At 47.2% G+C, this 13,688-nt stretch overlaps 1 protein-coding gene across 1 annotated transcript; it reads right to left on the minus strand.

The window, feature by feature from the left end:
- Positions 1-4,267: 4,267 nt before the first annotated feature.
- On the minus strand, positions 4,268-12,349 carry CCL22 (C-C motif chemokine ligand 22). The gene is made up of 3 exons (XM_055411119.2): positions 12,263-12,349; positions 10,725-10,848; positions 4,268-6,136 (listed from the first exon to the last, which is right to left on the minus strand). Exons 1-3 carry the CDS (start codon positions 12,333-12,335, stop codon positions 6,052-6,054), a joined length of 282 nt encoding a protein of 93 aa, XP_055267094.1. The 5' UTR covers positions 12,336-12,349; the 3' UTR covers positions 4,268-6,051.
- Positions 12,350-13,688: the final 1,339 nt, after the last annotated feature.

Genomic DNA, 13,688 nt, shown 5'->3' on the forward strand with positions numbered 1-13,688 from the left:
AATGTTGGGGGTAGCAATTTGAGACTTCGAAGAGGAGGAAGACAATTCACAGGGAGGAAAAATTAAAGTGCAAATGTTTGGTAAATAAACGCTTGCTGCATCATGCAGAAACAACGGGACACAGGCTGGATGTTGATCTCTAAACCTTCCACCATTTCCCCGACCATACTTAGCTCCATATTCTTTGCAGATACCTCTAGTGATAGTTCTATTCCTGTCACGGGTTCTTTATTTAAATTCTTTCAGGCAGTCAAGGGGAGTAACCAAAAAATTTCCCAGGTCTTCTGTTTCTTAAAAATAATCAGCCTAAGATTTCCCTGGTGACTCAGTAGATGGGAATTCGCCTGCCAATGCAGGAGACGCAGATTCGATCCCTGGTCCGAGAAGATTCCACGTAGCAACTAAGCCAGTGCATCACAACTACCGAGCCCACATCTCGCAACGACTGAAGCCTGAGAGTTCTAAGCTGTGCGCTGCAGCTACTGAAGCCCCAGCAACCTAGAGCCCGTGCTTCACAAGAAAAGCCACCTCGATGAGAAGCCCACGCACCGCAATCGGAAAGTAGACACAGTTCGCCACAGCTAGAGAAAGCCAATGCAAAGCAACAAAGACCCAGAGCGGCCAAAAATAAAGTAAATAAATCAGCCTGTAGGATATAAAGAATGAATTCTATTTTCCAAAGAGATAATGTTATGAGACCATGAAATGTAATGCTCTAGAATTCTTTGAAAAAATATATTTCTGTTAAATGTCAGAGGATATAGTAAAATTGCTATAAGCAAAATATATTAATGATGTATAATATTTAAATGAATGTTAATAAGAAAGATAGAAGCAGTTCTTTACTTTTGTAGATTTGCATAATAGTTCAGTCACTCAGGCATGTCCGACTCTTTGCGACCCCATGGACTGCAGCACACCAGGCTTCCCTGTCCATCTCTAACTCCTGGAGCTTGCTCAAACTCATGTCCATCGAGTTGGTGATGCCATCCAACTGTCTCATCCTCTGCCAACCCCTTCTCCTCCTGCCTTCAATCTTTACCAGCATCCAGGTCTTTTCTAGTGAGCCAGTTCTTCACATCAGGTGGCCAAAGTATTGAACCAGTTTCAGCATCAGTCCTTCCAATGAATATTCAGGACTGATCTCCCTTAGGATTGAATGATTTGATCTCCTTGCAGTTCAAGGGACTCTCAAGAATCTTCTCCAACACCACATTTCAAAAGCATCAATTCTTTGGTGCTCAGCCTTTGTTATGGTCCAACTCTCACATCTATACATGACTACTGGAAAAACCATAGCTTTGACTAGACAGACCTTTATTGGCAAAGTAATGTCTCTGCTTTTTTAATATATTGTTTGTCATAGTTTTTCTTCCAATGAGCAAGCATCTTTTAATTTCATGGCTGCAGCCACCATCTACAGTGATTTTGGAGCCCAAGAAAATAAAGTTTGTCACTGTTTCCATTGTTACCCCATGTACTTGCCATGCATTGATGGGGCTGGATGCCATGATCCTCACTTCTTGAATGTTGAATTTTAAGCCAGTTTTTTCACTCTCCTCTATCACTTTCATCAAGAGGCTCTTTAGTTTCTTTTCATTTTCTGCCATAAAGGTGGTGTCATCTGCATACCTGAGTTTATTGATATTTCTTCCGGTAATCTTGATTCCAGCTTGTGCTTCATCCAGCCCAGCATTTTGCATGATGGATTCTGCATATAAGTTAAATAAACAAGGTGACAATATACAGCCTTGGCATACTCCTTTCCCAATTTGGAACCAGTACTTTGTTCTATGTCTGGTTCTAACTGTTGCTTCTTGCATACAGATTTCTCAGGAGGTAGGTCAGGTGGTCAGGTATTCCCATCTCTTTAAGAATTTTTCACAGTTTGTTGTGATCCACACAGTCAAACAGTGGAAACAATGACAGACTCTTCATTCAGATGGATATATCTGTCCTTTTCTCCTTTGTCTTTTGCTTCACTTATTTTCTCAGCTATTTGTAAGGCCTCCTCAGACAACCATTTTGCCTTTTTGCATTTCTTTTTCTTAGGTATGGTTTTGATCACTGCCTCATGTACAATTTGCGAACTCTGTCCATAATTCTTCAAGTACTCTGTCTATCAGATCTAATCCCTGGAATCTATTTGTCACTTCCACTGTATAATCATAAGGGATTTGATTTAGGTCATACCCGAGTGGTCTAGTGGCTTTTCTTACTTTCTTCAATTTAAGTCTGAATTTGGAAATAAAGAGTTCATGATCTGAGCCACAGTCAGTTCCTGGTCTTGTTTTTGCTGCCTGTATAGACCTTCTCCATCTTTGGCTACAAAGAATAAAATCAATGTAATTATGGTATTGACCCTCTGGTGATGTCCAAGTTTAGAGTCGTCTCTTGTGTTGTTGGAAGAGGGTGTTTGCTATGACCAGTGTGTTCTCTTGACAAAACTCTGTTAGCCTTTGCCCTGTTTCATGTTGTACTCCAAGGCCAAACTTGCCAGTTACTCCAGGTATCTCTTGACTTCCTACTTTTGCATTCCGGTAACCTATGATGAAAAGGACATCCTTTTTATTTTTTTGGTGTTAGTTCTAGAAGGTCTTGTAGGTCATCATAGAACCGTTCAACTTCAGCTTCTTTGGCATTAGTGGTTGGGCAAAGACTTGGATTACTGTGATATTGAATAGTTTGCCTTGGAAACGAACAGAGATCATTCTGTTGTTTTTGAGATTGCACCCAAATACTGCATTTCAGACTCTTTTGTTGACTATGAGGGCTACTCCATTTCTTCTACTCCTGCATATTAGACAAGGAGTATTTTAAAGTGGTTGCTTTTTATGAATATGCACAAAACTGAAAATATTTTTATTAGTCCCCAAGTAGTAGAATAAAAATGTTTTCAGTGTTAAAAAAATAATCAGCCTGAATTAATCCTCATGTCAAGGAGATACACTTTGGAGTGGCAAATATTGCCCCCACTAAGAATAGGCTTATTAACCAATTGAGTATCTTCTTTGGAGAACTGTCCATCCAAGTCTTTGCCCATTTTGTTATTGGGCTGTCTGTACCTTTTTATGCCATCAGATTCTCATAAATATATGTACCATGTGCTTTTATTGCCCACTATTCACAGAGGCAGAAACTGAGGCTCAGAGGGACCAAATAACTTGTTCCAGACACACAGCTGCTGAGAGTTCCTGTGTCTGTCTGAACCTGTGACCTATGCCCTTCATGATGCTTTTCCATGCCTCTCAGTCAGTGTTCCAGGTGTCTGGAGCCTCAACGCTGGAAATCTCAGTGTGAGAGCCAGATCCAAAAGGGAGCAAAGGCCACTTGTGCCAAGATGTCCATGGAACAGAATGGACACTGAGGAGATAATGAAGATGCAGCAAGAGCAGAGAAGTCCTTTTTCTGGTTGTTTTGGCAGAGCAAGCTGTGTCCAGGAACTTCTCCTGGGAAGCAGACCCATTTGAGGGCCCAGGGAAGTTCGGCACCAAATGAACTGGGTACTCCCCAAATCCACTCCCTCTTCTTCCTGGATACACAGCTTGGCTGTACTTCCCAGCATCCTTTGCTGTCAGGGAGGTCATGTGATTGAGTTCTGCCAATGGCACGTTGGCAGAAGCGATGAGCCCCTGTTTCTGGCCCAACTCATGAAGTCCTCCCACAAGCTTCCATTCTCTTTTCCCATCTTCTGGATGATGGATAGGAGACCTGGTCCTGGAGGAGGTTCGAGCCATGAGAAGGAAGCAGCCTCGGTCTTCGAATGACCACATGGATGGAAGGTCACCACAGACCAGGAATGCCCAGTTAGACTTCATGTGAGAAGACAAAACCTTGTATGCGACTGAGCCACTGAGATTTGTGGGGTTGTTTTTACAAGTAGCATTTCCTGACTAATACACTCTCCTCTGTGTTCTCCCTTGAAGGGGGAAGGTTAAGGTTGGGTTATTGAATGAGTGAATGAATATGCTTCTCAAAGATCTAGACTTGAGGACTGGATGAATGATTTCATCAACTCCTCCTGTCAAGTGGTCCCAGAGTGGACACGTGTCTGGCGTTCCCTGCTGGCACCTGCTCAGCTACTTCCCAGGTCCTGAGGTCTGGCTGAGACTCCCCACCCTCTCACAGGGTGACCTTGGGCAAGCCAGATCATGTATCAATGTCAAGGGCTTCTCCACCGGGAAAGAGGGGACCGTGGGTTTCCTGCCCCACCTCACAGGAACAGCACATGCCAAGGGACAAAGCAGACACTGTTGCAGAGGATTTATTTTCCAGAAGGCTTGAGGAGCAGGGGCAAGAGCAGGACAGGAGTGGAGGGAGATCCCAGAACATTTGAAGGCCATGTACATGGGCAACAGGCAGGTTAACACTTCTAGTACCTGTAGTGGACAAATGCCCTTGGGCTCTAGGAGGGGACAGAAGCCCTGAAAGACACTGCCTTTTATGCCTGGCAAAGCCACATTCTCTGTGGCTTCCACCTGAGCCTAACAGCAAACTCCTTAAGATGGGTATTCCCATTCTCAGGTGAGGCTCAGAGAGGTTAAATGTTCTCCTCAGGGTCACACAGTGACAACCACCCTGCCATGTTGCATCAGGGTCCCTCAGAAAGGAAAAAGCACAGATATCTGGGGAAACTGTTGTCCCCAAAGAGGTGCAGATAAGTCCCAAATCCCAGTCATTAGCCTGGCCACAGCCACCTGAGAACAACCTCCATTCAAGGCTCTTTCCCTTAACTATACCCCACATATTCACTCCAGGGGTCAGGAAATCACTGCCTTGTTCCCCTCCCACACATTTCCTAAAAGTTTTTCCTGTCATTTATTTGGCCTTTGAAGCATTTGCCCTCTTTACTTATAAAAATATAACTAGAGCTTATAATATCAAGCCAAGTGTTGTCATTCACACTGTGGCATGAATTTCATTATTAGTTATTTGGGAAAAGAGGAAGAAAAAATGAGGGACTCTGAAGAGTCCCTCTGAAGAGATCAGGCCTGGATGTTGGAGGTTGGAGGGGCAGTAAAAACCCAAGGGAAGCAAGAAGATTAAAGACTGCTAATATACAGGTAAAATGCAGAAGAAAGGTGAATCTGGGCAAATTTGAGGCTTCCTAATGGACATGAGTTTGAGTGAACTCTGGGAGTTGGTGATGGACAGGGAGGCCTGGCATGCTGTGATTCATGGGGTCGCAAAGAGTTGGACACGACTGAGCAACTGAACTGAACTGAATGGACCCCACCAACCCTTCTCTAGATGACCTTAAGTCTCTGTATTGATGCATGAGAGCCTTTGGGAGGTGGGAGAGAGAAACTACTTTTATTGACTCAGTCTGCAGCCTCTTACTGAGCTCTGATTCTGAACCATCCCCTGTGCTCTGTGCTGGAGGCCAGGAGACCGAAGTAACTCAGGTGTGGATATTGGTCTAGCTTGTCGGGTTGGAGGACAAGCTCCCAAGTCCTGAGAATTCTGGGCAGATGGAGATCAGTGTTGTTAAAGGGAGGCAGAGGGCCCATGGAAATTTTAAAAACTGAATCTCAATTACTGGTAGCTTAGGTCGAGTGATGATGCCCTGGAAGACAGATGGGGTCGGACAGGTGCAGAAAATGGAAAGACATTCTGGGTATCAGGAGCAGCCCAGGAAAAGGACAGAAGTGGAAAGGTATGACATGGGTTGGGAGAAAGGAAGCTGGAATCCAACATGCATGAAGGGAAATGAGGCAGGACTGGAGACTGTGGGGCCAGCCTCAGGAGCTCTGACCTCAGCTGAGGTCAGTGGGGAGCCGTGGAAGGGTTTGGAGCGGAGGAGTAACTGACCAGGATGGTGGGTCCTCTGGCTTTGGTGGGGCAGAGGGTGGGGTGGAAGGTAAGAGGGGAGATGAGAGTCACAGCTGGAGGCTTGACTGAGGGTGACAGCTGCAGGGATTAAGATCTCTCAGCACTGAGAGAGTCACTGGCACAGGCTCGTGTCAGGAAGCCACTGAAACAGAAGGGAGGTCGGGATCCGTGAGCCTTCCTGGAGGAACCAAGGCCACGGTCATCAGAGCAGGGCCTGCCTCATTGGCTCAGCTTCTGGAGAATCTTCTTCACCCAGTGCTGTTTGGGGTCAGCACAGATCTCTCGGTCCTTCATGGTCAGCAAGCTGGAAGGCAGAAACACCAGGGGGAGAAGGAAGCCTCATTAGCATGCAGCAAGGATGCCGTGGTGCACTGCAGACTGTTTGCATACAGCAAGTGACTCATAAATGCAGGTGACTCACATGTCTTAAGAAGGACAGGGGGAAATAAATATCAAGGACTTCCCATACCTTCAGCCCCAGACCCAAGTGCCAGGACAGGCCAGGAAATAGAATGCCCAAGAGGCTCATAATCACTGCTGACACTGTCTTGGGAGAGAGTATTGGGGGGTGGCCAAGAGCATGAACTTTGGAACCAGCTTATCTGGATTAAAGTTCTAGCTCTGCCACTTGTTAGCAAGTCCCTTAACTTCTCTGAGCTTCTGTTTTCACATTTGTAAAATGGGCATGATAGTTGTGGTCCAACTTCCTGGGAAACTGATGATATGATGAATTAATATATAAACTGGAGTGCTCAGGACAGTGCACAGCAGACAGTAGATGCTATATAATTGTGCCAGGAGCTGGCCCGAAGGTCTTTTTTTAACTTTTTTTTAAAAGGCAGAAGAACCAGCGATCAAATTGCCAACATCCGCTGGACCATCGAAAAAGCAAGAGAGTTCCAGAAAAACATCTATTTCTGTTTTATTGACTATGCCAAAGCCTTTGACTGTGTAGATCGCCACAAACTGTGGAAAATTCTGAAAGAGATGGGAATACCAGACCACCTGACCTGCCTCTTGAGAAACCTGTATGCAGGTCAGAAAGCAACAGTTAGAACTGGACATGGGACAACAGACTGGTTCCAAATAGGAAAAGGAATGCGTCAAGGCTGTATATTGTCACCCTGCTTATTTAACCTATATGCAGATTACACCATGAGAAACTCCGGGCTGGAAGAAGCACAAGGTGGATTCAAGATTGCCAGGAGGAATATCAATAATCTCAGATATGCAAATGACACCACCCTTAAGGCAGAAAGTGAAGAAGAACTAAAGAGCCTCTTGCTGAAAGTGAAAAGAAGAGAGTGAAAAAGTTGGCTTAAAGCTCAACATTCAGAAAACTAAGATCATGGCATCCGGTCCCATCACTTCATGGCAAATTGATGGAGAAACAGTGGAAATAGTGGCTGACTTTATTTTTCTGGGCTCCAAAATCACTGCAAATGATGATTGCAGCCATGAAATTAAAAGATGCTTACTCCTTGGAAGGAAAGTTATGACCAACCTAGATAGCATATTAAAAAGCAGAGACATTACTTTGCCAACAAAGGTTCGTCTAGTCAAAGCTGTGGTTTTTCCAGTGGTCATGTATGGATGTGAGAGCTGGATGATAAAGAAAGCTGAGGGCCAAAGAATTGATGCTTTTGAACTGTGGTGTTGGAGAAGACTCTTGAGAGTCCCTTGAACAGCAAGAAGATCCAACCGGTCCCTCCTAAAGGAGATCAGTCCTGGGTGTTCATTGGAGGGACTGATGTTGAAGCTGAAACTCCAATACTTTGGCCACCTGACGCGAAGAGCTGACTCATTTGAAAAGACCCTGATGCTGGGAAAGACTGAGGGCAGGAGGAGACGGGGACGACAGAGGATGAGATGGTTGGATGGCATCACCGACTCAATGGACATGAATTTGAGTGAACTCTGGGAGTTGGTGATGGACAGGGAGGCCTGGCGTGGCACTCCATGGGGTCACAAAGAGTCGGACATGACTGAGTGACTAAACTGAACTGAACTAATAAAAGTCACATAATATAAAACATACTATTTTAACCATATTTAACTGGACAGTTCAGTGGTACTAAGTACATTCACATTATTGTGCAACTCTTACCATCATCCATCTCCTGAATTTTTCACCTTCCTAAACTGAAACTCTGTCCCTATTGAACACTGACTCCCCACCCATCCTTCCCACTCTCTGGCTCCTGTCATCTACCAATGTACTTTCTGACTATGAATTCGACTGTTCTTAGGTACCTCACAGAAGTAGAATCAAACAGTATTTGGATGCACCTAATGTATATTGATCTCCTTTAGAATAGACTGGTTGGATCTCCTTGCAGTACAAGGGCGACAGAGAATGAGATGGCTGGATGGCATCACCGACTATGTGGACATGAGTTTGAGTGAACTCTGGGAGTTGGTGATGGACAGGGAGGCCTGGCGTGCTGTGATTCATGGAGTCGCGGAAATTCGGACACGACTGAGTGACTGAACTGAACTGAACTGAACTGAATGTATATTGAAATGCATTTTAAGGTTCACTTGATATGTGTTGGCCTGAACTTTTAACACTGATTTTCTTCATAAATCCTTCAATGACCCTGTGAGCCTCCAGTATTCTATCTGCTTCACAGTGAGGAAAGTGAGGCCCAATGAGGTAAAGGAACCTGCCCAAGGGCCAGAGCTGGTAAGACCTGACTCATCATGCTTGCTGTAAACTGGACGCTCTGGGGCAGGGCCTTCAGGGAACGTCCCCATCCGGGCCCGCCCCCGAGAGACCTGAGCCCAGAGAGGAGTGGGGAGCAATAGCCCAAGACCACGTGGCAGTTGTGGGCTCGGGCTTCCACTTTTGCTGGAGCTGCAACAAGCACCCCTGATCTGCACACGTGTGCACACACATACACACAGATGACCAATGAACAGAAAGAACAAAGGCAGCAAAGCAGGACTGATCTTGGCTGTGGACAGCCTGCCCTGGCTGCTCTGTGGCATGGGACAAGGCTCGGACCCTCTCTGAGCTTTGATCTTCCCATTCATCAAATCACATTCCTTCTAGAATCCCTTCCGGCTCAAGATCCAATCATCACATGTGTCCCTGGTGGCTCAGTGGTAAAGAATCCATGTGTCAAGGCAGGAGACTCAGGTTCAATCCCTTGGTCGGGAAGATCCCCTGGAGAAGGAAAGGGCAACCCACTCCAGTGTTCTTGCCTGGAAAATCCCATGGACAGAGGAGCCTGGTGGGCTACAATCCATGGGGTCACAAAAGAGCAACTAAGAAACTGAGCGACTAAACAACAGCAACCGCTTCTCACTGAGCATCTGTTATACGCCAGAAACTGAGTATTACACCTCCCACTAACTATTATGTCCTGCGACGCTCAAAAAGGCCCCACAACTCACTGTGTCCATTTATTCGCCTGTAAAAAGATTTCACAGTACCTACTACACTGAGTTGTCTGAAGGACTTATATTTATTAATATTTATAAAGTGTTTATAACAGTAACTGGCACTTAACAAGTACTCTCTACACATTTGATAAAAATAAATGAAGGTGATCATTCCCATTATCCTGATGGGAAAACTGAGGCCCAGTATTGAAGTGACCAGAACCCTGGCAGGGCTTCCTGCTTCAGTCTTCTTGCATTTTACCCCTTTGAGGGGTGGAAGATGAATGAGAAGGATGAAGATGGGAAGATGACAGAGACCCAAAGCGGGTCGTGAATCCCCAGGTTCAAACACCCCACCCCCAGCAGACTCCAGGCCGAGGAAAAGGAACCAAAGAAGCTGAGAGAAAGCAGCAAAGGAGAACAAGGACCCAGGAGTCCCGGTTCCAGCCTGGGCAACCTTGAGCAAGTCATTTCTCCTCACCCCATCCTGAGCCTGTTTCTCCATATGTGAAATGGAAATAATAGCACCTCCTTGCAGGATCATAATGAGAATGAAACAGTCATGCTCAGAACAGTGCCTGCCCAGAGGAAGCACTCAGGGTCAGTTCTTAATATTCTCCTGGCAAGCATGGGTTGCCTCATTGAAACGGAATGAAATAATGCCATTTGCAGCAACACGGATGGAGGCAGAGAGAAGGAGAAATATAGGACGTCCCTTAAATGTGGAATCGAAAAAGAAATGATACAAATGAGCTTACTTACAAAACAGAAAGAGACTCACAGACTTAGACAACAAACTTATGGTTCCCAAGTGGGCGAAAGGATGGCGGGGGGAGGTACAGTTAGGGAGTTTGGGATGGACATGTAAGCACTGCTATATTTAAAGTGGATGAGCAACAATGGCCTATTACATACAGCACATGGAACTGCCCAGTGTTATGCGGCAGCCTGGATGGGAGGGGAGTTTGGCGGAGAATGGATATATGTGTATGTATATCTCTTTACAGGTCCCTTTGCTGTTCATCCGAAATCATCACAACACTGTTATTGGGCTATACCCCAATAAACAAAAAGAAGAAAAATAAGAATGGACTGCCTCAAATAACTAAATCTCAGGGCACTGGGGATCCAAGATGCTTCTGACAGAAACAACTTGGCTGACTCAGCCTACTGCCTGCCCCCTGAACCCTACACTCTACAGCAGCTCTACACTACCAACCTCACCATGCCCGCGGACGCACCCTCCGTGATCTCAGAACCAGGCACGTGCTGCCTGGCACAAAGGAAGTGCCTGATAAGATCTGTCGAATGAACACATGGTTTTTTTTCTTGGTACACCCAAGCCTCAGCTGAGCCATCTAGTCCAGCCAGGGGCTCCCCCTGACATCTGGGTGTCCAGCTGCATTCCTCCAGCCCCAGGTGGAGCCCACTCAAGCGCACCTGGATCCTCCCAGGCAACACCCATCAGGCTCTCTAAGGCCTTGCCTCCCCAGCTCCCTACTCACACCACGCCAGGCCTTCGGCAGGAATTTGAAGTCCAGTAGTAATATTTCACCAAACGCAGGGGCAGAGGGTAACGGATGTAGTCCCGGCAACAGATGCTGTCCTCCACGTTGGCACCATAGGGGCCTGGGGGAGAGGGGTGTTCAGAGGCATCACAGGCTGGTCTCCCTTGGCTCTCATCTGACTCAGCTTTTCTGTTCTCTTGCGGAAGGTTGGGGTCCAAAGGATTCTGGGCCCTCAAAGACCCCACTCTTGGATCTCTAAGAAGCCACTAAGCACCCAGAGTCTACATTCTGCATCAGCCAACTCAAGGGAGAAGGAGTCAGACTGACTGAGCATTAGCAATGCCCTAAGGGGACTTTCCCGGTGGTCCAGGGGTTGGGACTCTGTGCTTCCCCTGTAGGGGGCACGGGTTCAATCCCTGGTTGGGGAACTAAGGCTCTCTAAGTGGTATAGCACCGCCCAAAGGAAAAAAAAAAAGAAAACAAACAACAAAAAAAAACAATGCCTAGTGTGGCCAAGAATGAAAAATCCACCAAAACCCAACCAAACAGAACAATGCTGAAGCTCTAGACGGGACCCAGAGACTCTGAACAGGAAGGAGCCTTAGACCTTTGCTATTCGAGGTGAGGTCCATGGACTCTCATTGGTATCACTTAGGAGCTTGTCAGAAAAGCTCAGTGCCTCGTCCCAGCCTGGCTGAATCAGATGTGCACTTTGAAGAACTCTCCAGGTCTTTGGAGAATTTCCCTTCAGCTCACATCTACTTTAATCCCCTTCCTGGAGCAAATGGTGAGACTGGGGTCCAGAGAAGGAGGCAGATTTGCCCAGACCACACAGCACAACCCAGGAGAATGTCAAGCCAAGGGCTCAGACAGAATCGAGTCACCCAAGCCCCGGTTCGAGTCTCACTTTACCCTGAGTTACATAACATCTCTGAGACCTAATTTCCTCCTCAGATCCAGGGGGTATAATAGTACCTACTCTCTGGGGCCTTTAATGCAGGGAAAAGTGCTCAGGAACCCCAGTAAATGAGCAAACATTGTTCCTGACTCCCAGCCCAGTCCTCATTCCCCTATCCAACACAGGGCAGAAGAGCAGACCTTGAGATGGAAAGAGAAATCAACAGCCCAGTGTTGAGGGGAAGTTTCGGAGCAAAAATGGGGTAGTGAGAGGGCAGGACCAGTCTTCCAAGGGAAGAGCCCTTACCCCTGCTCCTACCTTTCCCCACCCAGGCTGTCCTTCTTCAGGGACTCCTCCACACCCCAAGACCCTATCCTTGAATTCTCTAGGGGGACCCTGGGCCATGCCCACCACCACCCCTAACCCAGCTGAAGCAGATCCTAGACTCCAAACCTTCAGCACTGCTCATTTAACGGATGTAAAGACTCAGGTCTGGTAGAAACAATGGGACTAGCCCAAACAGCCAACAGACTGGCATCTTCGGCTCTTAGTTCAGTACTCTCTCCACCACGTGGGGAATCTACCCTAGTGTCTGACCTTGACTTCTGCAGAGAGCCCTGCCTCTTCCCAATCTCACCTGCCTCTGTTGCTTGAAGTATCATAGCCAGGAGGATGAGGGCAGCCAGGAGAGGGGTCTGCAGGCTGGCCATCGTTTTGACCTGTGTCCCAGCTCAGGTGTCTACAATCACCAAAGGACAGGGAGGTCTGGTATTTAAGCGCTTGCTACACCCACAAGCCTCAGACACTCTTAGTCACCCGTGAGGCCAGAGGCTCTGACATTCACATTATGAAAGAAGAACTCCCGCTTCCTTCAAAGAGGAGGAAATTCTCTGTGGCCAGGAGTCACTCAAAGGGGACCCCCACGCTCACCTCTCCCTGAGTCTCAAGAGATGTGAAATCCCCCTTGAGCTGGACCTCTTGGAGGCCTATGCTCCCTGGGGTCTGCTGGCTGTGTGGTCTTGGCCATGTCACTGGATGTCTCTGGGTCTCAGTTTACCCATCTGGAAATGGGGGAGATGTTTTCAGAGTCCCACCGACTTACCCCAGTGGTTGTTTGTAAATTAAGTGAGAATGGGGACAGGAGCCAAACAGCCCCAAGCCCTTGCCTGGAACTGAGGCCCATCTTGTCCCCTTGGTGACCTTCATCATGGATCTGTCTTCAAAGGGAGAAGCCTATGGACCCCTTGGCTTATTTTCTCTGCTGCGTCACCAGCATCCTCCAGGGCTTCTCACAAGGTCTCTACTTGGGCCAGTTCATGGTCATTTACATTTCCAGGTTCCCTTGTGGCTCAGCTGGTAAAGAATCTGCCTGTAATACAGGAGACCTGGATTCGATTCCTGGGTTGGGAAGATCCCCTGGAGAAGGGAAAGGCTACCCACTTCAGTATTCATGTCTGGAGAATTCAACGAGTCACGGAGTCAGATACAATGGAGTGACTTTCTTTCTGTCCTTCTTCCCAGCTGTCTCTACGCTTTTCCTCAGCCACCCACTTCTCAATCTACCGCCACGTCCCACTGATTCTACTTCCTAAGTCTCTCTGAGATCTGTCCCCTTATCTCTGTCCCCATTGTCCCTGCGCTGTCCTGGCTGCCTCCACCCAGGCTCAGGTGCTGGACCCTCATTCCCCACTCCACAATGCAGTGACCAGAGGGAGCAGCCCTGATTCCAAGCTCCACACACCTGCTTCAAAACCCTGCTGCGCCTCATTCTCCTGATTGAGACCTTCAAGACCTCTATTCCAGACACGACCCTCCCCCCCAAACTGGTCTCCCTCCCGTGAGGAATCACATCACTCTCCTCACAGTTCCTTAAAGAGGTCTGTGGCCTGTCCCTGGCCACGTATGCCCTTTCCACTTCCCTACTGCATAAACTCCTACTCGTGCATCTAGAGCCATTTGAAATGTCAGCCTCTAGGTAAGCACACCCCCTCAGGACTTAAAATTCTCCGGGGTGACCTAGAACATGGACTCAAACAGATTACATCATATTTTCTCTTTCTTGG

Source organism: Moschus berezovskii, chromosome 22, assembly GCF_049115385.1.
Source record: "Moschus berezovskii isolate FMDL1 chromosome 22, NW_MosBer_1.0, whole genome shotgun sequence".
Lineage (NCBI taxonomy): Eukaryota > Metazoa > Chordata > Mammalia > Artiodactyla > Moschidae > Moschus > Moschus berezovskii.

Coding starts and splice junctions, on each gene's coding strand:
- CCL22 (XM_055411119.2), bottom strand. CDS start 12,335: ATGGCCAGCCTGCAGACCCCTCTCCTGGCTGCCCTCATCCTCCTGGCT. Junction 10,849..12,262: donor ACTTCAAGCAACAGAGGCAG/GTGAGATTGGGA, acceptor CCTCTCCCCCAG/GCCCCTATGGTGCCAACGTG. Junction 6,137..10,724: donor TGCCGAAGGCCTGGCGTGGT/GTGAGTAGGGAG, acceptor TCTGCCTTCCAG/CTTGCTGACCATGAAGGACC.